Here is a 24,562-nt window from a genome sequence, read left to right as displayed (position 1 = left end):
GCTCTGCAAGCTGGTGCCTTGGTAGAGCAGCAATTGGCTCAGTTGTCTGTGCCGCAGCGCCGTTCAGGTTTCCTCACTGGACCAAAAACGGCCAGCAGGTACGTCGACGGCTCCGGGAATTGGCCAACGAGCGTTCCTGGCCTTGTTTCCTGATCGATACCTGACACTGCCACAGTCTCTACTACGCAGGGTGAATACTTTCGACTTAGTCTTTCGACTTAGTAAGCCTCTTTGCGCTGCTTCAACTACATTGACCCAAAAAGAAACCCCAAAAAAAAGTTGTGCCTGGATTCGTATAAGACAGACGGCACGCCACAACTTCCTGGTCGTTGAAGAGACAAGAAAATTTCTTCAAGTCTTCTAACTGCCGGTGCCAACGCAGCCCTGCAAAGCCCTCAGCAAACAAGCCTGGCGGATCCGGGCTCATTTCAGGTACGCTCCATCCATCAGTAGCTCCGGGCGCATGGACGAGGCAAGCGCCGTTTCATACATAAAAGTCCAAATCCGCTCTCAAAGTGGCGTCGCAAATTCTCAAGCCCGCGATGATCCAGCCGGCGCTGAGCTAACCGTTGTCTGCAGCTTGTCGCTCTGTCTTATCTAACTTCCATTTTCCCCCTCTTTCGCGTCGCCCCACGAACGAAAAACGCATCGTGTCAGAAGGTACACGTATAAACCGAGCGATAGCCGAGCTTTTCTTCGATTGCTCTGCTTCTTCCTTGCGTCGTGCAAAAAGTCTAGACCGGCCTAGTCTTTGAGGAGCGTAGTCCGCCAGGACCAAACCGTCCGCCGTCCGCCTCCCGCGAATCGGCCGTCATCAAAGGGAATTGTCAGCGACGAAGCATCCGAAAACCCCACCTTGGTTAAGCTTCAAGGCCTCGACCTCGGACCACCAGCATCGCCAACGTCCATCGCCGGAAAAAACTCCAACAAGGATAACACTCCTCGTCCTCCTCATAGCTGCCGGGTCGCTGGGCCTCCGCCTCTGCGACGCCGCGCATCGTCGATCGATCGAGCATACCCAGTAGCTCCGCTGTGTGGCTTCTGTCCGTAAAAACTGCGGAGATCTCTCCATATCTCTCCCTCCTGCGACTCCATCTCCATCACCATTCTCCCCCAACCCCGCGCGGAGTCAATCCTCACGCAGCTACATCTCTCCAACCGTCACGATGAGCGGTACCGATTCGATCCCGGCCACGCCGGACAGCATATCCGATGATCGAGATCTCTATGTGCAGGCATCGCCGTTCTCTGAGGACTCGTCGATAGCAGGAACCCCCAACGGCGACGAGCTGGGCGAATCACCTGGCTCCCCCAAGAGACTTCCATCCCTCAACACCTTTGCCGATCCCCACAACATCAACCCCAACTCAACTACGTTGGGATTACTGGGCAAGGCAAGAAATCCTTCCCAGACTGGCTCATCCTTTGCTGCCGGTGCTGGAGCCATGGAAAACAGCGTCATGGCCAAGGCGCGCGCGCTTCACCAACAGCGAATGCAAAAAGGAATGTCAGCGGCGGGCAGCTCGCCTGTCTCACCGATGCCCTCACCTGGAGGACCTATAGCTGGTGGCTTCACTGCCCTGCGCATGCCCCCAGGCATGCAGCGTCCCGGCCCCGTACCACACCCCAGATCTGCACCTGTCCTACCAAAGACTCTCAGCGAGCGAAGAGCCAATATGATGGGAGGAATGAAACTATCAGACATGGGTGGCGGTGGTGGCCCTCCTACTGGTAGCATGCGCCGAGCGGGAGCTCCATCTCTCTCGGGATTGCCTCAACCAAACGCACCTAATGGCAAATCGTCTTTGGGGTCAAAACTGGACGACTTTAAGAAGTACATCGATACAGAGAAGGGCTGGATTACTTTTGACGGTGCAGCCACAATTACTCGTACTGGAGTAAACTTCTCCAATGGCCAGACCTTCAAGATATCCCTAGATGAGGTGGAAATAATAGACGAGTTGGGCAAAGGCAACTACGGAACAGTGTACAAGGTCAGGCATGCGAAGCCGAGTGTACCACGATTTGGGCCAGGATTATCTGGGGCCAAGTTGCAGCATCCACAACCGCACCGAAGTCAGTCAGACTCGGCGGTCCATGATGCCACCAACGCGCTGGAAACTCAAGCCGGCAAAGTCATGGCCATGAAGGAAATCCGACTCGAGCTCGACGATGCCAAGTTTACCACTATTCTCAAAGAGCTAGTCATCCTTCACGAGTGTGTGTCGCCATTCATCATCGACTTCTACGGAGCCTTCTTCCAGGAAGGTGCCGTATACATGTGCATTGAATACATGGATGGTGGCTCCATTGACAAGATCTATGCTGGAGGTATCCCCGAGAACATCCTGAAAAAAATTACTTACTCAGCCGTAATGGGCCTCAAATCATTGAAGGACGAGCATAACATCATCCATCGAGACGTCAAGCCGACGAATATCCTGGCGAACACGCGGGGTCAGATCAAAATCTGTGACTTTGGCGTCAGTGGCAACCTTGTGTCCAGCATTGCCAAGACAAACATTGGATGCCAGAGCTACATGGCACCCGAAAGAATCTCTGGAGGTGGTATGGCACAGTCGGGCAATTCAGATGGCACTTACAGTGTTCAAAGTGATGTCTGGAGCTTGGGTCTGACAGTCATCGAATGCGCTATGGGTCAATATCCATATCCCCCTGAAGCATCGTCCACTATTTTCAGCCAACTGAATGTGAGTTGTTACTGATTTGATCCAAAATCCCACTTGACTAACTGCTTCTTAGGCCATTGTTGAAGGCGAGCCGCCGGCTATGCCAGAGGATGGTTACTCCGATTTGGCAAAGGACTTTGTCAAGAGCTGTCTTCATAAGATACCAAAGCAGCGCCCGACATATGCCCAGCTACTTAAACATCCCTGGATCCAGTCTCTATCTAAGCCGCAAACGATTGATGAAGTCGCCGAAGATGACGAGGCCACAGATAAGGTAGCCGAGGCGGTAGGACATATGGAGCTGAGCTCGGGCACGGAAGACGCCGAGGTTGCTGAATGGGTCAAGTCTGTCCTGAAAAAGAATGCAGATGGCCACAACGGCACTGGCCCCAGCAAACCTGCGCTTCATGCTGCACCTCTCGATAGCATCAGCCCTCTAGGAAGCCCTGTCCTCAGCCAGTGAGAGACGTCAATACACATGTTACTACCTTTGTAGGCGAACCTGCAACAGAGAAAAGGAATCAGCGCTACGACGACACATGCCAACAAGAGCTGGTATCTGAGTTGGCTCAATCTATCAGCACAAGAAAAGCATAGAGCGGGAGGGCAAATTGGTGGCGGGGGAGACATGAAACTGGCGTTTCCTTTATACACAAAATAAGCAAAGGTCTTTCTTCTCCCACAAAAACGAAAGAATTACTGAGCTATCCTGCCTCCATCCAATTGCACAAGCATGCGCACGTATATATACATACACCGGCAAAAAAAAAAAAAAAAAACAAAGCATCTCGCCCCTGCCTACATTTACATAACGAGCACACACACACATATATATACACGCATTTTGGGCCCATTTCCTTTTTTAGACGGGGGCTTTCATATATTCAAAGGGAGCTACAAGCGGATGATACTTTTTTTTTGATGTTGTTCCTCTTTTATCCCTTTTTGCTCACTCATAACTACCTACTGGCATGGAATCAATTTCTATCGTCTCCTTTTTTTTCTTTTCCAAGTTTCTTTCTTTCTTTAGTAGGCAAGAACTTGATGGTAAAGGGAGTTGGGGAGAGGGAGGATGTTATGGTATATACGGCGGGAAGGATTATTTTGGGAGGATTTTTCTCTTTTTTTCTCTTTGTGTTTTTGTTTTCGTTTTGTACGTATATCAGATAACGCACACGCATGGTCAAGAACACGAGGGCAGCCTGTACCATAATTGAGAATCATTCATATACAAAGATTGGCATGACTGAGAGGCATAATAAGTGACTAGGGCTTCAACCGTGATCTTGAGGGGTTTGGTATGGTATAACTCCGAAAGCGCCATACCCATATGTTTATTACCAAGGAGCGAGAGTATTCGCCATCATTAATAAGAGTAAATTCATAAGCTATAATTAAGAAGCAAAGCACATTATTCAGCTCCCTTGACCATCCTTTCCTCCACTTATTAATTATTACTCATAACGTGATGCCTTCAGCGAAATTTAGGCCATTAGGTACTTAAAGCAGGTATATCATACGCTCAGGAGACAGCATAGGCAAGCCATTGTCTGCTTTACACCGAAACTCTGTCACTCCATTGGCCCAAATACTGCCATTACCTCTTTCTTTCTCACGCACGTTTCTTGCTGAAAAAAACGAGATGCTCTTTACGAATACTCTTCCTTGACTCGGCGACCATCGTAGGAGCGCCCTCGGCTTCCGGTAGGTTCGCGAGAGCTCTGCCGGCGTTTAAAGTCAAAGGTGGGATTCGAACGTATGCCCAGCGCGAAAAGAATGACAGCAATGAGAAGTGCCACATACGAACCCCACAGGAAGCCGAAAGCCCACGGCCCAATCTTGGCAGAGCGGCCAACGTCGTGGAAACGGTTGCGGGCTTCGCAGAATGTGGCACTGCGTACGGTAAACAGTTAGCAAGTGACTCTTTTTGAACCATTACAAGATATAACGCAGTTGACATACGTGATGATAGATACGGCGAGCGTATAGAAGAAGAGAGCAATGGCGGAAACGACAAAGGCCAGCGCTGCACCTAGACGGCCGCAGCAAGCTAGTATCGAAGTGAAGAAGGCCAGCACCTCAAAGAAGAGTGTCATGAGCAAAAACACCCATCCAAAGCGCCACATGTAGAAGTAATGGAACGACGTCGTGTGACTGCCATGGCTACCACCAAGTCCCGGCGGCACATTCCGCGCATTGCTGTCCCAGGCAAAGCCGAAAGGAATAGCAGGATGAGAAGGACCGCAGTCTCTGTTGTCGGGGCCGCAGATAAAGAAGTAAGTCCACTGGGAAACGTCACGGGCCCCTGTGATGCCGCTGGTGTCGGCACGAAGGTAGTACGTATGGCGGAAGGGCGTATCATGCGTGACACCGGGCAGGATGATGAACCAGATAAATAGCTGAGAGACGCAGAGGAGTATGAAGCCGATGGAGGCTAAAAGAGCGTCTGTGAGGATGGAAATTGGTTAGCCTGGGCTGAAGTTGATGCTGCTTATTCACACGCTTGTACTGATGTTTCCTATCGCTGCTTTTGCAATTGACCGCGTGGTTGACAAGAAATTGAAATAGAGATTGATTCACTCACTCTTGGGCATTTTGGATCAGCTTTGATAACGCGTAATCCTCGTATAAGCGGCGGCTGAGAAGATTAAGAAAGATGGATGGGGAAGAGAAAGTAGAGTATAAGCTTTCGCGAAACCCTCTCTGTTCCAACTAATTGTAGTCGTCGGCTGCTACTATAATGGTATCAATATGAATATTGGTAGTGATGTTGATCCGAGATGTTATGACGTCGTGACAGATCCCAGCTAAGGCCATGCGGGTGCAGGGAACCCTGCTTTGAGCTAGGATAGAGCTAGATCTGGAGCTGCTTGGTGGACAGGGGAGAGCTTCAGCGAAGATCTGCCGCTTTGAAAATACGAAAGCAGCGGAAGTGATGAGAAGAGAAGAGATATACGCTCGTTAGTGACAGATGGAAATAAGTGGTGTTGGAGTATACGAGCGAGGGAAAGAAATAGCAAAGCAGAGGCTGAGCCTGGGAGGAGAGAAGAGCTGGATGGGAAGCTCCCGGGGGCAAAAGCGGCGGGGCTGATGATGCACTTTCCTGAGCCACAGAGGGCCGACGTTACTCGAGCGGGTATCCGATACATGACGCCTTGACTGATGTCAAGCAGTTAGACGCCCAAAGCCACTTCGTATCGTGTACAGCTCGCAGTAATCCAGGCACTCGCAGTTCACAATCAGGCGATCGGCCAAGATGCAGCTGCCGCTCCAAATCACTAGCGCCAAGAAGCTTTTTCCAGCGGGCTAGCGCTGGGAAGTGCCTGCCGTGTGGCCGTGGCGCTGCACTCAATTGAGACGGGAGGGCCATCGTGGGGAGGCGATGACGACACAGAGGCACGAATAGCAGGCGAGAAGCCTCAATTGATGATGCATTGAGAGTGAGATATTGTCTCTTCTACATGTTCACATAATGAGAGAGTGCTACTTATCCCACTACTAGTGGGGAGACGACATCGGAAGCTTGAATCATCAGCATGTGAGCAGTACGAGACGACCAGGACGAGCTCAGCACCTTAAAGTGCCACCCACGGTTCACCACTACTAGAGGCGAAGCTTCAAGCGTCGCATTCCACGCAATTGCAAGCATACGACAACAACTGCTGTTACACGCCGTCACCTACACTATTGGCCGACGCTTGCGCAAACCTTATTGGAGCAGCCACCACAGCGGGAGTGAAGCTTTGATGTCATGAAAGGAGCGGCCAATTAGGCGGCGGGCCTGGGGGATGCAGAAGCTAGACGAGGCGGACGCGGTGGACGAGGCGTCGACGAGAGACGGCAGTATTGCATCATGTCCACGCCCACCAGCGTAGGTGACATTCCGACTTGCGTCCTCGTTGGTCGCCTTCCATCTCGCTGGGAATTTGGAGGTTGTCGCCGTCCAGCCGTCGCCAGCAGCGTCACGTCAGCAGCATCCACCAACGCTGTCTTTAGCGTCCACCGGCGCTATCCGCCATGTTAGCGCTTGGTAGCGTGCTACGACAAGATTTCACAATGTTAGCAGCAGCCGGCAAACGCCCGTCTAATCACTACCTGGTGCTAGCTGCAACATCCCATCACCAACCCTGTCCAAGTTTCTTCATTCCCTTTACGGCTATTTTGCTTTTCAAGAGCAACTCAATTCAGAGGCCACAGTAGCGCAGTCAAGTCACAAGATGTGGCACGTGCCGCGTTTGCAGCTCAGAGCAGTAGCGGCATCGGCATCTCTCAGAGCTGGCGTTTCAGTTGCTGGTCGACGATGCCAGAATACCTTTTCAAAGCTCTCATTACTGGAGCACCAGCATCTTATAGGAGACAATGCTACTGGACTGACGAGCTATGAAGCTGCTGAAGATGTCCAGGAAGAGCATCGAGCCAGGTTTCTGACCTGGAAGGGCCTCCCCGAGAAGTCGAGAACAGAAGAGGATTGCCCTCGGCCACAGCTCATAACATTCGAGTCTACGCCGACGTTTACTCTTGGCCGTCGACAAGATGATCTTATTCCGGAGCAAATGTTCCATCTAGAACAGCCACTGGAAATCCATCTTCTCCAGCGACCCCAGCCCATCGAGGGGCTCTTCTATCCTCAGGTGAAGAAGACGAATCGCGGAGGCCTCACGACTTACCATGGCCCTGGTCAGCTTGTCCTTTGGCCCGTATTGGATATGCATTCTCCTCTGTATCCCAAGTATAGTGTCTCCTCGTTTGCTAGCCACCTAGAGGCAACAACGCAGCGTTTTCTTTCTGACATGTTCGATATCCAAACATATACCAACCGCGATGAGCCCGGCGTCTGGGTTCAAGAATCATCAGGCCCGCCTCGTAAGATTGCAGCTCTCGGAGTCCATCACCGGCGGTATGTGACGGCACTTGGTACGGCCATCAACATCGATGTCTCCGTCAAGGGCTTAGAACGTTTGAATCCGTGGGCTCGGTTCGTTCCATGCGGGCTCGAGGGAAAGCTGGCGACGTCTGTGGTAGCTGAGCTGGGCAGTGCTGCTCAAGGCATGTCCTTTGACTTGATCGAATTGGCGCAGCGCTGGGCTAGCATATTTGAAGAAGGGCTGAAAGTTGCATCAAAGCGAGGTGTCGATCTGGGGCGATGAACTGCCGCTCTGATGATAAGCAAGGAATACACAGTGATCACTCGGCGTGAGTGAAAAGTATTAGTTGCACTCGCATGATTGCCACGAGATGTCAGTCGCCGCCTGGGAAGAAACAGGAGGTAAGAGGGGGAAAGTCACCACAGTATCGAAGCTGCCGCTATCGCTTATCAACCTATGGGAAGCTTTACGTACAGCGATGAACATGGAAATGAGACTGCTTCAGCTCTATCAAGCCCCCACGGGACAGCAATCCACGGAGAAGCAGATATAGCCGTAATGGCAGATGATATCGAATAATATCTTTTGTGTCATGCAAATGCTCCTTTCTATCTTACAAGCCTTTCTTTACGTGTAATCTATACAAGGAGATAGACATCTCCACGGATACATCAGCCTATGACATTTAGCAGATTCACGTTTACGTCTTTGTTTCATCTTTCAGCGTTATCAATGCTGATCACTCTATCTGGATAACACGAAATCGAAGAGAAGGAAAGAAAGCAGCCGGAATTGCCCGAGCAGCCTGATCAACGCCCTTGTCTTCTATATGGCAGATACCCTTATCTGTCTTTGCCGGGAGAAAAGAGTGGAGCTACCTCAAACATCAACTGCCATTGCCATCTCCTTTATCGCCACATTCATACAGATAGGAGCGCAAAGCGATTAATTGCACGATGACTGTTATCTAGTGAATCATTGACACTCGGCCTTATCTTTGCCGTTGCCGGATTCCAACGGGCCGCTCTCTTTATTTGCTGGGTACCGGCTGGAGTATGGGGTAACTTTGCGGGGGCAATCTGGGACGGCGATTGCTATCACGGCCCTTATCTCTACGTTCTTAGCCCGCCGACAATCTGACATCTCGAGCCAACCAGATCCCTACAACGTCCGCAGCGTTCCTGATAAGCGATGCGTCCGCAGCTATCTTGCATTTAGCCGGCATTTGCTTGTGATGCGGCATCGATCTCGTATCAGCTCCCATGCAGGCAAAATCAATGCCTACCCAGCAGCCGTATCTTTCTCGAGTTGGTGATGCTAGTACAGTACTAGGTAACTAATTGATTGCAGATCAGCCCTACGAGTCTGATGCTTCACTTTGCCGCAGCAGTTGATGAACGCGAAAATTCAGCTTCCCTGTTCTTTCTATAACTAATAGAATCTGTCTTTGAATCTTATCGTTTTCCAAGCTAAAATATCGCAATCTACAAATTGGAATATCGCTACTGCGGGTTAAAGATTTTGGGGGTTTGATGCCCTTGTAAGATGAAGACGGGATGATTTTAGAACAAGAAGAAAAGAGTCTTGCGCCATTATCCATGCTTTGAGATGGAATCGGCAAACTCCATGATCGAATGCAGAGCACTAAGATAACATATTGTGCAATGCGAGGTGCTACATAACTATGCAACTCTCCCTTTGCTGCCGCATTTGGATGGTTTTATAAGTGAGACATTCTAGACGAGGCGAGGCATCTTCAGCTTGAGCGTTCTAGCCAGCCCTCCTGCCGAAGCATCTCAGCTTCTTGCGTAAAAGCATCATGTCTGACGTGAATTCCACCCCACTGGGCCAGGGCTATGGCTATGGCATTGTCCTGGGCCTGGGCTTTGCGTTTGCCATCTTCATGGTGGGTTTGAATGGCCTTTATCTTTGAGAGTCCAGCATTACCCAGATATATCCTAACACGTCTACAGATTACCGTTACTCACATCCTCAAACGATTCAACAATGAAGTCCAAACATCGGAAATGTTCAACACGGCTGGCCGTACCGTCAAATCTGGCCTGGTCGCCTCTGCCGTCGTCTCCTCCTGGACCTGGGCCGCGACTCTATTACAGAGCTCCGGCGTGTGCTATCGTTACGGAGTTTCTGGTCCCTTCTGGTACGCCTCTGGAGCTACCGTCCAGATTCTGCTCTTCGCTACGATCGCCATCACGCTCAAGAAGCGAGCTCCGAACGCCCATACGTTCCTGGAAGTCATCAAGGCGAGATACGGCAAAGCAGCACATTTCACTTTCATTGTCTTTGGCCTCATGACCAATATGCTGGTCTCCCTCATGCTAATCACAGGAGGAGCCGCAACAGTGAATGCTTTGACAGGAATGCATGGTGTAGCCGCAATCTTCCTCATTCCGATCCCTGTGGTAGCATACACAGTCTCTGGCGGTCTGAAAGCAACCTTCATTACAGATTATATCCACACCTTTGCTGTCCTCATTATCATCATGATATTTGCACTAAAGACCTACGCCACTTCAGATGTTCTTGGTAGCCCGTCAGCCGTATATGATCTCCTCGTCAAAGCTGCCCAGGCCCATCCCGTCTCCGGTAACCGCGACGGCAGCTATCTCACCATGAGATCCCAGGGTGGTGCCATCTTCTTTGTCATCAACATTGTTGGAAACTTTGGAACTGTATTCTTGGACAACGGCTACTATAATAAATCTATAGCGGCATCTCCAATCCATGCTTTGCCTGGATACATCATGGGCGGCGCGGCGTGGTTTGCCATTCCCTGGTTGACGGCCACGACACTCGGTCTCGCGGCTCTGGCGCTTGAGTCTAGCCCTCAGTTTCCGACATATCCCAACCGCCTGACAGACTCTCAGGTTTCTGCTGGGCTGGCGCTTCCTTATGCCGCAGTGGCTCTCATGGGCAAGGGCGGCGCAATTGCAACTCTCATCATGCTGTTCTTGGCCGTCACTTCGGCTTTCAGTGCTGAGTTGGTGGCCACGTCTACCATCTTTACATATGATGTTTACAAGACTTACTTCCGCCCTAATGCCAGCAGCAAAAGCCTTGTCTGGATGTCTCACATGTGCATGGTTGGCTACATGATTGTTGTCTGTTGCATCTCCACGGGTCTGTGGTACAACGGTATCTCCATGGGCTACCTCTACCTCCTTATGGGTGTACTAATCTCGGCTGCCGTGATCCCAGCCACGTTGACTTTGCTATGGAACGGCCAAAACCGCTGGGCAGCGATACTCTCGCCTATTCTCGGTACCATCTGCTCCATTGTCGCCTGGCTAGTAACAGCAAAGAAGACGTGCGGCAAGCTGGACGTCGACTGCACAGGATCAAACGACCCAATGCTGGCCGGCAATGTGACTGCGCTGCTGGCGCCAGTCATCTTTGTGCCGCTGCTTTGCCTCATCTTTGGCTTCGACAAGTACGATTGGCAGTCTATGATGGAGATTCGAAAGGTGGATGATCACGATATCATCCAGGCATCTGGGCTTGACCGCGAGGCGCAGCGAGAGCTGGAGCGAAACCAGGAACGAACTGAGTCCGAAGAAGAGCGACGGAAGCTGAACAAGGCATTCAAGATTGCCTCCTTTGTTACAGTTTTCATGTGAGTCCTTTTTATTTTTTTTTACAACAAATATTACATCTAGTCACTAACATAATAAACAGGGCTATCGCATTCCTCGTTCTTTGGCCAATGCCCATGTACGGCACCGGGTATATCTTCTCCAAGCCCTTCTTCACCGGCTGGGTAACCGTGGGCATCATTTGGATCTTCTGCTCATTCATCTGCGTGGGACTGTATCCGATATGGGAGAGCAGAGCGACGCTGACGAGGGTCCTTGGAGGAATCCTTACGGGCAAGAGGCCTGCTGCTGTTACGATGGTCACGGAAAGCGAAGACAGCGGAACTTTGACACCTGAAAAGGATTATATGAAAGAAGGGTCAATATAATGAGAGGAAAGCGGGCGTGGAGGAAAGAAGATGCCTAGATTTTGTACAAGTTTCAAGACTATCAAACTATCAACTAATATCATGTCTATCAACCAAAGGAGCTCTAAGTCAGACTTGCATGCTTATTCTATAGCAAGCATCTCTTTCACGCGGCACCATTCACTTCCTCCTTGACAATCGTCTTCAAAAACCTCGCCGGATTTCCCACCACGACAACTCCCTCCGGCACATCCTTCGTCACAACGCTGCCCGCACCAACTACCGACCCCTTCCCAATCGTCACGCCCGCCAAGACCGTCACGCCGCCGCCGAGCCAGCAGTCCTCGCCCACGACGATGGGCTTCCCCGACTCCGGGCCGCGGGTGCCGTTGCGCACGCGGTGGTCCAGCGGGTGCGTGCCCGAGTAGAAGCTGCAGCCGGGGCCCATGATGGTGCGGGCGCCGATGGTGATGGGGCAGGTGTCGATCCAGGTGCTGTTTGCGTTGACGTAGACGTTTTTGCCGAGGCTTGGGAACCAAGTGTTAGTTTTGATAGCTTATGACTGCAGAGAGAAGTGAACGGGATGATTGAGAGACGACGCACCGGACATTGTATCCGTAATCTGCTCTTATACCGATTTCGACAATTGGATAGTCGTCTAGGAGTGCTTCGTCTTCTTCTTCGGTTGCTGCCTTTGGTGGGAGCGGAGTTTCGTCTCTGGTGATTCTAACACGCGATTCAGGAGTAAGTAACTCTAGATAACAATGGGAATACAAAAAAAAAAAAAAAAAAAAAGCCGCATATATAAGTCAACGTGCAAGTAAAAAAGGGGTATATTAAAACACACTCTCTCCAAATCTCAACCAATTCCCTCCTCGTAGGTTCCACAGCCGTATTCAGCTTCCTACACGCTCTCACGCACTCCTTTCGATCCTGGGCGAGGTCTGGCGTAAAGGCATAGTACAAGTCGCCGCGGAGCATGCGCTTTTTGTTTTCTGCCAGGTCTATGGGCGCGCCGTCGGGGGTTTGAGCTGCCATGGTTGTGAATTTGAAATTGACCGTTTATGTATATTACTAGTAGTATTTACAATGAAAAACGTTGTCTGAAAAGTCAGGAGAGGTTGTTTTGGAAACTGAACAGGTTGACGATTGAGGCCTCATAAAGCGGGGGGCTTTAGTTAGCTCTATATAAGCCTAGTTCTAGTGGGCCTGGATGCTTCGTGAGTTGAAACACTGGGGTTGTTAACTCTCTCTCTGGATACGACTTGATCGAGGCTTAGACGTGGTTTAGTTCACATATATCGAGGACAGCGTATCTATTGCAGGATTCCATGTCCGGGTCAAGAGCATGGGCTATGCTGTATCAGGAAATGTTTCGGTGACTACAATCCTTCACCTCCGGATATAAACAACTGATCAACTGCTTTTTCGGGATAGTAACACGGTTCAATATCAGACTACAGTCTGCGTACTCTCGCTAGGCAGTCATACTCTAGAGCCATCAGAATGAATATTTATATACTAACATTTTCAACCCGGATATGCTCCGTGAGTGGCTTGCAAAATTATCGTCATAAGCTAAAGTACACAGCAAGCCCTACATTTATCCAAGACCGTATCGACATAAAAAGAAAAGAAAAATAGACAGTAAATAGTAGATGCCTCCCCGGCCTAGAGTTGGACAAGGCTGAGAATGACAAATCTTTGTGAAAAGAAGAAAAATGGCTCCCATAAAAGACGCATAAACCAAAAGCCTCAAACTTCTGTGAGCCTATACCTTACATAACAATCTGCACCGCCAAAACAATTGCCAGACCAATCAAGCTAGCACTCATCGCAGAAGCACCGTTCGCTCCAGGAACGCTAGGGATCGAGGAAGGTCCAGAGGGATCGCCGCTCCAGCTTCCAGAGGGCGATGCGCCGCCAGAGCCGCTGCCAGAGCCACCGCTGGGGTAAGGCGAGCCCGCGCCAACGGGAATGGTTGGCTGGCTTGGGGAGCTGGAGAAAGCACTGCTCTCTCCAGAAGAGCCCTGAGGAGCCCCAGCGGAGGTGGCGGGCTTGACAAGCGTTTGAAGACCGCTGGAACTGGCGGCACCAGTGGGAATGGCAGCCTCTACAACCGGCCCGGAAGGCTGTCCGATTGCTGTGACTTGTGGGAAGCCGCCAGCACCACCGAGCCCGACGGGGCTGCTGGTTGCCTCAGGTTGGGAGCCCTCCTTGGTTGCCGTAGCCTCGGGAGTCTTGGTTGCATCGCTCACAGGGCAGACGGTGGTGTATAAAGCAATAGTCTCTGTAGTTACATAGCCTCCCGCTGGGCAGTTGACAACGTACGGCGGGCACTTTGTAACAGTGTGCACAGATGTAGTATACACAACACTTGTCGTCAATGAAACGGATGCAGAGCCAGAAGTCGTTGTGGCTGGGTTGCGAGCAGATGTCGAGGCAATCGATGAGTTAGACCATCGGTTAGTTGTCGTGGGATGCAAAACAACGACCGAGCTAGAAGAGCTCGGGATTGCGCTCGAGGTAGTCACGCCTTTGTCCACGTTCGACAACGGGGGCAGACTCGAAGCTGACGCCGAGGATGTTGGCTTCACAGATGTTGTTGGCTTCACAGATGTTGTTGGCTTCGCAGATGTAATGGAAGAGGTAGGCTTTGCTGAAGTTGTAGGCTTGGCTGAGGTTGTAGGCTTTGTGGAAGTAGCGGGCTTAGACGTCGTGCTTGACTTTGATGTTGTCGAGGCCTTCGAGGTCGAGGCCTTGGATGTAGTGCTTGCTTTTGACGTGGTGCTTACTTTTGACGAGGTGCTCGGTTTCGACGTTGAGCTCGCTTTGGAAGTGGAACTCGTCTTAGAGGTGGTGCTTATTTTGGAGGTGACACTGGCCTTTGAAGTGGCGCTGGCCTTTGAAGTGGAGCTCACCTTTGTAGTGCTGGCCTTCGTCGTGCTGCTTGCTTTGGACGTGCTGCTTGCTTTGGACGTAGTCGAAGCCTTTGACGTCGTAGACGCTTTAGACGTAGTGCTTGCTTTCGAAGTCGTGCTTGTCTTCAAGGTCGTGCTTGGCTTAGATGTCGTGCTTGCTTTCGACGTTGTGCTGGCTTTCGACGTGGTGCTGGCCTTGGAAGTGGTGCTCGCTTTCGAAGTAGTGCTAGCCTTTGATGTAGTAGACGCCTTTGACGTCGTACTAACCTTGGAAGTAGTGCTGGCTTTTGAAGTTGAAGATACTTTCGAGGTGGTGCTCGCCTTCGAAGTTGTAGATGCCTTGGAAGTTGAAGATGCCTTGGAAGTAGTGCTTGCCTTTGACGTAGTAGACGCTTTGGAAGTGCTGGATACCTTGGAAGTGCTAGATGCCTTGGAAGTGCTGGATGCCTTGGAAGTGCTGGATGCCTTGGAAGTGCTGGATGCCTTGGAAGTGCTGGATGCCTTGGAAGTGCTGGATGCCTTGGAAGTGCTGGATGCCTTGGAAGTGCTGGATGCCTTGGAAGTGCTGGATGCCTTGGAAGTGCTGGATGCCTTGGAAGTGCTGGATGCCTTGGAAGTGCTGGATGCCTTGGAGGTTGTAGACGCCTTGGAGGTTGAAGATGCCTTAGACGTAGTAGATGCCTTCGAGGTTGTAGAAGCCTTTGACGTGGTAGACGCCTTGGAAGTCGAGCTCACTTTGGAAGTCGAGCTCGCCTTGGAAGTTGTCGACGCCTTTGAGGTAGTTGATGCCTTGGAGGTCGTGGACGAAGCCTTGGAAGTCGTGGACGAAGCCTTAGAAGTCGTGGACGAAGCCTTGGAGGTCGTCGACGAAGCCTTAGAAGTCGTAGTGGTTGCCTTGGAAGTCGTAGATGACACCTGAGAAGTAGTGGTGCTCACGACCGTGGTTGACGAGGTAGTGGAACCAGGAAATGGATTGCATCCAGCCTGGAGCGCCTCCAGAGCCCACTGGTTGTAAGATGTTCCATTGATCTGGTTAACAAGACCACGAGACAGATCCCACAGAGAAACACCACCAAAGTGCGATCTGCCCTGGTACTGACAGACCAGGTTCTTCAGCGCATTAGGGTCGATGTAACCACTTTCGTTGGGCTCCTGGATGGCAGGGAGACCAATGTACAGCTTGGCCGACTGGCTCTTGGCGCTGTTGGCAATCACGGTTTCCCAGTCGTCATAGTTGAACTTGTCGCCAGGAGAGTTACCGGCGATGGCATCACACGCTGGGTTGTTGTAGAACTGGATGAAGAGCTTGTCAAAGGCAGCCTGCGTGATCAGGTCCTTCAAGTAAAAGTACTGAGGGTCAGTGGGACATTGAGGAGCAGCGGTGATGATCAATGAAGAGTCAAGAGAGCGGAACGTGTCGACCATTTCGATATAGGGTCCATTTGCTGACGGGTAATTGGTCTTAGCATCCAGCGCCAGCCAAGAGTCAAGAAGGGGGGAGGAAACTCACGGAAATTGACCTCGATATCAAAATCAAAGCCATCAACAGAGGTATGATCGTCGGGACTCGCGTCAAAAGGGCGAGGACCCGTCCAGCTAGAGTTGTAGGGACCAAAAGCATTGTAAAGGAATGTGGCAAAGTCGGCACCGGTGGAGTTATCCTTAACATAATAGTTGGAGGTCAACGAGTTGTAGACTCCTCCAATACTCAGAATGACCTTGACACCTTTGGCCTTGCAGTAGGGGATATCGTTTTGAAGAGATGTACAGTGGCTCAACAGGTTTGAGGGCACATCGTTATCACCAAGATAGACTCCCCAGCAGTTGGGTCCAAAGTTAGTACCGGGATAACCAGAGAGATCGACGGCATCGGGGGCATTGTTGACAAAGCCCAGAGTAATTGAATCAACACCGCTATCACAGTGTGTTCGAATGCCTTCTAGGGTGCTGTATTGTCCCTACAATCTAGTTGTTAGCCAGATTCCCGGCGATTTTGGGAAAAACAAAAGGCCAGTCGTTAACGTACCCAGTAACCATTAAGGAGGCCAGTGGCCGCCAGACCAGCAGTAGCAGCGAGAGAAACCATATTAATGACAGACTAGTTTGAACAAGAAAAAGACTGCAAGGTGGCCGAAGCCAGGAGAATGAGTGTGGCGGTGATACAAGATCAACGAAAGGACGCAAACGAAACCGTCTGCCGTTTGGCTGAGGAACCGAGCCTTCTCTGGAATTGACAGAGACAGAGTTGTACAGAGAGAAGGAGAGAAAAACACACGAGAAGGCTGAGAGCCGACTATCTAGTTTTTACTTGCCCACGCTTATTCGGGCCCTACTGTAAACTACTGCCGCCGAGAGTGCCTCCATCGTGGACTCGGCGATTTCCCTTCTCGGCCCCCCCTGCGGCCTCACTGCCTAAGGCTCATCCGATTCCAGCGCAGAGCTGGGCTCATATGCGGATTTCGGCCTTGGCCCAATCTCCCCGTCATGAGCTATGACGGATGGAGGGACCCGTGAAGCCCGATTTGTCTAGACAAGGCCATTCAACGGCAAGAAGGTGGGCAGACTGCATGGAGGCCATGGGCAACGTAACCCAACCAACGCTGCAGAATCTAGGAACAGGTCTAGTGGTATCTGGTGCCAGACACACGGAAAGCATCCACCATTGGCCAAATCTAGGGTTCCTGGTCCAGAAATCTGTAGTTTGGGGTTGTATACCCGTGGTATCCGTGGTAGAACCTTTGAAGCATGCGGTCTTTCCCGCACGCATGATCACGGCGAAATGCTACGCAGCGTTGGTCCTGCAGCCAACAATTGTGACCCTTCAGGTACAAGTCATTTTAAGTGCGAGCACTAGCAGCTCAAACTATAGTCGATTGTTAGCCTGATTGGCCACTTCAAGTGTTGTAGTAGTGCTTAGAGCGGCAACAATAGTTCGACCTTACGGCAACTGAGAACCGAGCTTTTTCAGACTATTCATACTCCATCAAACGCGCAGTATACCAGAGCAGAGCTGCCTGAAGAGACCACGTTCATGGGAAGCCATCGTCATTGCATAAACATGGCCAAATTCACGATGAAAATAAGGTTCTTGCCCCCAGGGTCGAGGGTGAACAGTGCGACAGGAATGGTATGAGGCTCGTCTCGCCTACTTGGATCCCGCGTGTGGGCCCCCGCCAGTGAAAACGTCGAAGGATTCATGGCACGGACGTCTCCATCAGCGGCGTAAAGCCACGAATCACGGCCGCCAGACGTACGGAGACTGGACCGTCGTCGTTTGCATGTGGCCGCATCCCCTGCATTTGCATCCTTAATTAGCGCGTGGCGCACCAGTAGGCAGCTTGTAGCGGCAGCTGTTAGTAAAGGTTTTTTCTGTAGGGCTAAGGCGAACCCTCCAATTAAGAAGGCCATGAGCCGTTTTCGAGGTCTCGTACCTGAGAGACCAAGGCGCTTAGATCTCTAGGGCAGGGGGAGGGCGTATTGCGGATTTCAGCCGGATTGTCGTGGGACTTGCCCATTGTGAGCAGTCAATCCCACGTGCGCGGGGGTCGATCAAAGAGCTGAGGTCGAGATGGCAGAATGTGTGCCTCAGTGGCCGCGAGAGATGCCGTCGTTGCTGTGCCTGGATCGCAGACGAGCTGAAGCAAATACCATCAGCTGCTGCAGGCACCAGGGCTCCAGGTCCCTGCTCTGCTGCGAGAGGCAATGGCCGTGAAAAGCAACAGAATGAAACGTTGTCATGGCACCTTGAAGTGGGCTTCATTTCAGTCGGCCACTTCCACTTTGGGTCGTGTTGACAGCAGCTGCGGAGTACGGAGGCGAGGCGGAGAAAATGGTGTTGAAAACGAGCAGCGGTTTGTTTGCTGCGGTTCAAGCTTAACCTGCAGTCTCTTTCTTATCGGGGGCGCCAAGCCAGAAAGAGTATCATCTCCTTGCACACGGAGCCTCCGAGAAAACGGCGTCTATGTGTTCATGCACTAAATAACTGTATAAGCCAAGGTGTGTTTTCTCTTCTCTTTCTATTTCAGGCGGGATGTTATTCCTTTGTACAGCCATCAGCGTTCAAGCAGCTCCCAAGGCCCAGAGGCTCCATCAATTAGGTCGAGGTGCAAACGCTTTGCCACGACCCTGGAATTTTGCCCAAATAGGCCCATCAAGAGGCCCATTTGTGCCTGCGTCGCCAAGACGCACCATTGGATCTAGCCTGCTGCCGCCAGCTACAGCCGCTAACCTACAGGGGTCTCGGCTGCAAACGCTCGGACTATCTTAGCCCCGCCCGTCCTCACGACAAATATCTCGCGTCATCTTTGATCTCTCGCCTTTCGGCCGTTGCCTCTTTGATCGTGCTGAAATTACTAGCGACATCTCTTGCCGCTTGTTGGTTTGACTCACATACGGGCCTTTTGTTTTCATCATGTCATGTTAAATTATTACGGAATGCTAAGCCAATCAGTCTCTATCATACAGCATACGTGTCCGCTCAAGCGGTGTCCAGCACAATCACCTCGGCTTCCGCCTCTCCAATGCTCTCCACTGTCAACTTGTCGCCAATAAAAACTCCGTCAATGAATGCGCCGTCTCCTTCAGACAGCTCTGCATTCTCCCGGCCGTCGAGTCTGATTTTGGCCTTTCCTCCTTTCAGCATCGGTAAGTGGACGTATACTTTGCGCTGCGTCTTGATGCCTGCACCGCCTCCTACTGTCCACTCAAACTTGCCCTCTGGCGCAATGATTCCTGCGCCCATGACAAAATCTGCGTGAATGGGGATTGTGTTGGGGATGATGGGCTCTGCCTCTGCCTCCTCTTTCGCGGTGGCCTCCTCGCCTGCCTTGAGCGGGCTGAGGATCTTGACAAAGCCCTCCCGTTTGTCGTCTTCTGAAAAGGTACGGGTGTGATAGCGGGGAATCAGGCCTCTCTTCCATGGGAAAGCCCAGATCTGTAGAAAGTGGACCGTCTCTTTGTTGTGCTCGTTGAATTCAGAGTGAGCTATGCCCGAACCTCCTGTAGTGAACTGTACATCTCCGCGTCGCATCCGAAAGAACTTGTCCGATTGTTCCCCCTCGCTGCCCTTGGCGAGCATGGAGTCCCGATGGGTCAGTTCTCCGGACAGGATGTAGCTGAAGATTTCGAAATCGCGATGGGGGTGTGTGGGGAATCCAGAGAGCGGCTTTACTCTATCTTCGTTCAAAACCCGTAGAGCTCCAAACTGCGTGTATCTGTTGTCGTGCCAGTCGGCAAAGGAGAAGGTGTGGTATGTGTCCAGCCAGCCGATATTGTTGTGCCCCCTGCTGGACGACAGGTGAGGCGTGATCTTGGCCTGTCGGAGAATTGATTTCGACATGTCTGTGATATTTTTGGGTATAGACGGATTGGGAGAAGTTGGTGTGTCAGTAGTAGTGTTTCTATTGAGTATGTTTCTGTAGTTGTAGATTTGCGTGTAATTCTCAACTGGTAGGATGTAGATGAGTATGGAAATTGAAGCAGCAAGAATTGCGAAAAGCAGAGCAAGGCGACTCATTTATGTTTGTTTCTACAAGATTAATGCAGCTAAGAAGACGAATGCTAAAGAATTCTTCAGAACGAAAAAAAGTAACTCCAAGATATATCCGCGAATTGACAACAAATTTCTAAGCCTGACAATACTGTCAAGCAGGCCAAATTTTCGCTTTCATCATCTTACTAAGGTTTTGCTCAGCAGGTTCGACAATTCCTGGGCGCTAAGGCCAATCACCAAGGATTACGCTAGCTTTGCTAATCATTTCTTCACGGTACGTACTGTTTTAAGCTTTGCAGTTCGCCCCACAAATCGGATGAAAGTGGCGCACTGACAAATGCTATTACCAGATCAAGCGCACTGCATCTATACAGTAGTGCTCCAAGTACGATAGAACGATGGATAGAAGCTTGCTGTAGGCTGATATTGGCATTATTACAATGAGTAACTAGCTAAAAACTTGAGCTAGAGCACCTCTTGTATCTCTATAATGCTTGGTATATGATATTCTTTTTTTTTTTTTCCGAGACCCTCGTGGTGTTGAAAAGAGCTGACTAAATATTAATCCAAAGCAAGCGCATGCACTTTGAAGCCAGGAACAATTTCCGCGGATCAGTCTCCATGTCTCAGCTCAAATCGAGGCTACTCGATAAATGATCAGCCACCTATCTGATTAAGTATTATGAGACAGCTTATGCAGGCTCATATCGAACAGCTACAGGGTACGACCATTCAAGGAAGAACACAAGATTTCCCAACCCATATGCCTGATACCACGGCGCAATCAACCCCATTTTTACTCCATTGTATGCGCCTTTGCCTCATAGATTGGATTTGCAAAATTCATGCAGCCACTTCAGCGTCCAAACTCATGCAACTGCTCAAGCCTAGAACAAAACTTTGAAGAAGTATTATATCCAATGAGATGCCGAGGTGGGCAGTTAGCTCGACGATCATTGGCCCGATAGTGTGCATTAAGTGGGCCATGGACAACTCATCGCCAGCATGGCAGGAGCAGATCCCCTCGTTTCTTGCCTTGTACGCTGTATCTTATACCTAGGTAACTAGGTGCCCCATATGCTGTGCTTCGTGAAAAGAATCCTTTTCAGCTTCACAAATTATACTCATCTGCTCTCCTGTTATTATTCAGCCTCACGAAACACCTACACTGGCAGCCCAATCTCTCAACTCGGCAGCCTCAGCTCTTTGCTGACCAAGCGCCGACCCCTGCTCCCCAGCCACCCGATTTTGCGGGCCCCCGGCCGCTGTATGCGCCACCCGTCTGCCAGAGTTTCAGCACCCGAAGCCGAAGATCGACGAAGCCCAACGGCAGCCTCACGGACAGCCGGCAGAAAGCTATGACTATTCTGTGGTATCTTTAGCGTATAGCAAACGCCTTGGTAGACTTCTTCGTATGTGATCGAAATTTATTTTCAACATCTTCAACTCTGCTCTGGCGTCGTCTTAAGGTCAGTGTGTGGTGTGAATAGCGTCAGTGAAATCGGCCTACAGGCCTCCTGATTCGGCCCCATCGATCTGACAGCTCCCGTGCACTACGGAGCTTCGTGGATCTTCGGTGGCTGGGACACCCACCCAGGTCTCCTGCATCGACTTCCCCCAACCCTGTTCAAAACTCGTCCATACACCATACACCTTTCCCTCTCTCTTGCATTGTGTCCTGCAGAAGCAATTGGCCAAAGTCTCCTAGTGCAGTTGGCTTGCGTCGAGCGCTGCAAGAATGAGTTACCAAAGCATCGCCCGTGACGATGAAGAGCCTTCTCGTATGTTAGCGCAGGTCATCAGCTGGATCATAGACGTGCTGCGCGCAGCTGCTAACAATCCCCCTCATTATAGGTTGGCGGCCGTCGAATAACTCTCGATATCAAGCCGTCCCCGACGGCGAGGCCTCCCCTTCGACGCGCCATAGGCGACAACAGAGCAGCCGTACAAAGCGTGCATCGACATCGAACCGACGCTCCTCCCGCCGTCGCAATTCTCAAGCCAGCGATGCGTCCGACGGTATGGTAGCCCCGCTAAGAATCATAAAATCACGGTCTTCCGAGCTGCAGGCAACGGATCAGCCGTCTGCAAATCAATCCACGCATCCTGCGGGATACCATGCCATCGAGCCAGAAGAGGACCCAACAGTGCGTTTTGACGAGGCTCAATTAGCAATGTTCGCCGCCGATAACGCTTCCCGCATCCCCAACATCAAAGATGAGTTGGCTTTGGCGGCGGGAAAAGTCACTCCCGGAGTCGACGATACGCCGTACATTCAATATGCTTTGCAAGCTCTGGTAGGCGGTCAGAGCGCATCGATACCGTCACATCTCGTATCCAGTTCGTCTGACGGGTATTCCGAACGCTATGAGCCGATGCGCGGATTTGATGAGTCCGCGGGATACTCTTCACCAACCCGTCAAGATCGCATAACGAGTGAAACTACCCCATCAGCTCCCCTCAGGGGCCCTTCTCCCCCTCTTCAGCTCCCTCGACGCAGCACAGCTTCCTTTGACCCAACCGGAGCAAGCTCATCACGATGGATTCCTGTTTCAAGCAATATGCTATTGGATCTTGACCCCCATGGCAGAACGCATCAACCACTCGCTGCCAAGCCGAACATTTTACGGGCATTCTCCATGTTGCTCTTGGTTGTACTAATCTTACTCATGCTGGCTGCCCTCGCTTTCTGCGACAGATACTCGACCTTTCACTCAGGGTTGACTCCGTATACGGGCAGCATATACTCGGGCCAGTATTTTGTGTTCAGGATATTGCCACAGCTATTGGCCAGCATCATTTTCATATATGCTCAAAGCATAGTAACAGCCTGCCTACGAGTTTTACCGTTTACAGCAATGGCCAGTGAGGACCCTCGAGTCAGATATCTTGGTCTGTTTCAGAGACTTTACCCTGCTTCATTTCTACTGCCTCAATTCACTGGACCCTGGCAGTTTAATATTTTCGATTTCGTAGCATGGCTGGCTATATTTACGATTCCTCTGCAAAGCTCAGCTTTTACGGTTATATATGTCAATGGCAAGTGGGTTTGGGCGCCAGTTCAGATTGTCGTTTGGGTCCTTGTCGGCCTGTATGGCGTCCTGTGCCTCGCGACAGTGGTTCTGATGGCTTATTGGCTCCTCCAATGGACTGGCCTTGCCTGGGACATTCGGTCGATTGGAGATCTTTTGCCGTTACTAAACCGCAGCAACGTCATGCATAGCTATAGACGCAACGATCTTGCTGAGAACGCCAAGGTGTTTAAGAGCCAATTGCGCGAGAGATGGTTTGATCGGCTGGGGTACTGGAGAGCTGAGGATGCGACCATGGGAGGTATTTGGTATGCCATTGGAGGCTCGCCCGATGAATCTTTTGAGTCTGTCTCTGGTCCGATGAGCAAAAAGGTTAGCAACGACTTTTCCATCGACCTGAAAGCGGCGCAAAATTCTACTCTTGGGGCTCCTCGTGGCAGATACCTACCGATACACCTCCGTAGCGGTCCCATCATTGCGTCGGCTGCAGCCAGCTTTGTTCTGTTAGTAGCTCTACTCATCGTCTCCTTCTTGCCGCAAACTCGGCTGGAGGATGGCTTCCTACCGAGGCTGAGCGCAATGCCTGACGACAACGCCTTTTCCCCTGCCAACTTTCTCTACAGCTTCGTGCCTGCTGTGATTGGCATAATTCTCTATTTGTATTTCCAAGGAATCGATCAGTCGCTGCGCATTCTCCAGCCCTGGGCCGACTTATATGATGTGAACGGTTCTTTGGCGCAGAGATCGCTTTTGGCAGACTATGCAGCTTGCCTCCCCTTCCAGTCAACATGGAGAGCGCTGAGAAATGGACACTGGAGGGTAGCGGCAGTGTCGCTGTTGGCAACGCTATTTATTTTCATCCCAATTCTAGGCGGCGGGCTCTTTATGGCTTTAACAAGGCCTGATCAAACGGTCCGAATGTATCCCAGCATGCCAGTGTTTGGCGTCCTGATCGCATTCCTGTTCCTCTACGTTGGCGGGCTTTCCCTGATGGTGCCCCACCGCCGCCAATTCCTACTCCCGCGGCCAGTAAATTCGATTGCTGGAATTATCAGTCTCTGTTCTGCTGAGGAGCTTACCCAAGACGCCGCGTTTCGATCCGTTCGAGGACGGAAAGATCTTGCAAGCCGGCTTGGTGTGGGACGCGACGACGCCCGGGAGGAAAGTACGTGGTTCTTTGGCATTGTGCCAGGGAAAGACGAGCACCGACTGAGCGTGCGGCGTATGAACAACTTTTCAGAAAAGCTGCCAAGATCTTCTAGATCCATGGCGTGATGATTTTTTCTCTTTTCCAGCGTTTAAAGCACAAAGAAGCAGAGCGCTAATAATCTTTTCCTCTTTTATCCTTTGCAATTATCGCATGGCTCATCATGCATCCGGAGTTTGGGGGACTACTAAAGTTTGACATTCACGACATCTATGAGAAATAGGGGCATGGGACGTGATGGGTGAAATAAACGACGAGTATATAATGCGGAATGAAAAAAATGGTTGACGATGCTTGTTATAAGGACAAGCCTATGTATCTAATGCTGAAAAGATACCAGTATGTAGTGGCTGATGGGTTTTCAAATCATGAAGACCTGTTCTAAAATGACGATT

At 51.0% G+C, this 24,562-nt stretch overlaps 8 protein-coding genes across 8 annotated transcripts; 3 read left to right on the top strand and 5 right to left on the bottom strand.

Annotated features, from left to right (window-relative positions):
• Positions 1-1,166: 1,166 nt before the first annotated feature.
• On the top strand, positions 1,167-3,153 carry TGAM01_v206369 (MAP kinase kinase PBS2; the record flags this gene model as incomplete). The annotated part of the gene is made up of 2 exons (XM_018809849.1): positions 1,167-2,711; positions 2,764-3,153. The coding sequence occupies 2 exons, from the start codon at positions 1,167-1,169 to the stop codon at positions 3,151-3,153; spliced, it is 1,935 nt and encodes a 644-aa protein (XP_018656905.1).
• Positions 3,154-4,339: 1,186 nt separating this feature from the next.
• Positions 4,340-5,284, bottom strand: TGAM01_v206368 (non-anchored cell wall protein-6; the record flags this gene model as incomplete). The annotated part of the gene is made up of 3 exons (XM_018809848.1): positions 4,340-4,583; positions 4,653-5,136; positions 5,275-5,284. 3 exons carry the CDS (start codon positions 5,282-5,284, stop codon positions 4,340-4,342), a joined length of 738 nt encoding a protein of 245 aa, XP_018656904.1.
• Positions 5,285-9,374: 4,090 nt separating this feature from the next.
• Positions 9,375-11,537, top strand: TGAM01_v206367 (sodium symporter family protein; the record flags this gene model as incomplete). Its single annotated transcript, XM_018809846.1, has 3 exons — positions 9,375-9,461; positions 9,529-11,189; positions 11,252-11,537. The coding sequence occupies 3 exons, from the start codon at positions 9,375-9,377 to the stop codon at positions 11,535-11,537; spliced, it is 2,034 nt and encodes a 677-aa protein (XP_018656902.1).
• Positions 11,538-11,682: 145 nt separating this feature from the next.
• On the bottom strand, positions 11,683-12,554 carry TGAM01_v206366 (galactoside O-acetyltransferase; the record flags this gene model as incomplete). The annotated part of the gene is made up of 3 exons (XM_024549860.1): positions 11,683-12,043; positions 12,120-12,242; positions 12,439-12,554. The coding sequence occupies 3 exons, from the start codon at positions 12,552-12,554 to the stop codon at positions 11,683-11,685; spliced, it is 600 nt and encodes a 199-aa protein (XP_024405424.1).
• A 740-nt stretch (positions 12,555-13,294) lies between these two features.
• TGAM01_v206365 (hypothetical protein) lies at positions 13,295-16,523 on the bottom strand (the record flags this gene model as incomplete). Its single annotated transcript, XM_024549859.1, has 4 exons — positions 13,295-14,699; positions 15,444-15,882; positions 15,948-16,395; positions 16,464-16,523. The coding sequence occupies 4 exons, from the start codon at positions 16,521-16,523 to the stop codon at positions 13,295-13,297; spliced, it is 2,352 nt and encodes a 783-aa protein (XP_024405423.1).
• A 959-nt stretch (positions 16,524-17,482) lies between these two features.
• On the bottom strand, positions 17,483-17,952 carry TGAM01_v206364 (hypothetical protein; the record flags this gene model as incomplete). Its single annotated transcript, XM_018807092.1, has 3 exons — positions 17,483-17,696; positions 17,765-17,787; positions 17,869-17,952. 3 exons carry the CDS (start codon positions 17,950-17,952, stop codon positions 17,483-17,485), a joined length of 321 nt encoding a protein of 106 aa, XP_018659793.1.
• A 962-nt stretch (positions 17,953-18,914) lies between these two features.
• On the bottom strand, positions 18,915-19,775 carry TGAM01_v206363 (hypothetical protein; the record flags this gene model as incomplete). Its single annotated transcript, XM_018807091.1, has 1 exon — positions 18,915-19,775. The coding sequence occupies one exon, from the start codon at positions 19,773-19,775 to the stop codon at positions 18,915-18,917; it is 861 nt and encodes a 286-aa protein (XP_018659792.1).
• A 1,891-nt stretch (positions 19,776-21,666) lies between these two features.
• TGAM01_v206362 (hypothetical protein) lies at positions 21,667-24,235 on the top strand (the record flags this gene model as incomplete). The annotated part of the gene is made up of 2 exons (XM_018807090.1): positions 21,667-21,709; positions 21,783-24,235. 2 exons carry the CDS (start codon positions 21,667-21,669, stop codon positions 24,233-24,235), a joined length of 2,496 nt encoding a protein of 831 aa, XP_018659791.1.
• Between the last annotated feature and the right edge of the window lie 327 nt (positions 24,236-24,562).

Source organism: Trichoderma gamsii, assembly GCF_001481775.2.
Source record: "Trichoderma gamsii strain T6085 chromosome Unknown Scaffold_21.2, whole genome shotgun sequence".
NCBI classification, from domain to species: Eukaryota; Fungi; Ascomycota; class Sordariomycetes; order Hypocreales; family Hypocreaceae; genus Trichoderma; species Trichoderma gamsii.
The sequence above is the reverse complement of the archived record's forward strand: the minus strand, read 5'-3'. Positions and strand labels throughout refer to the sequence as shown.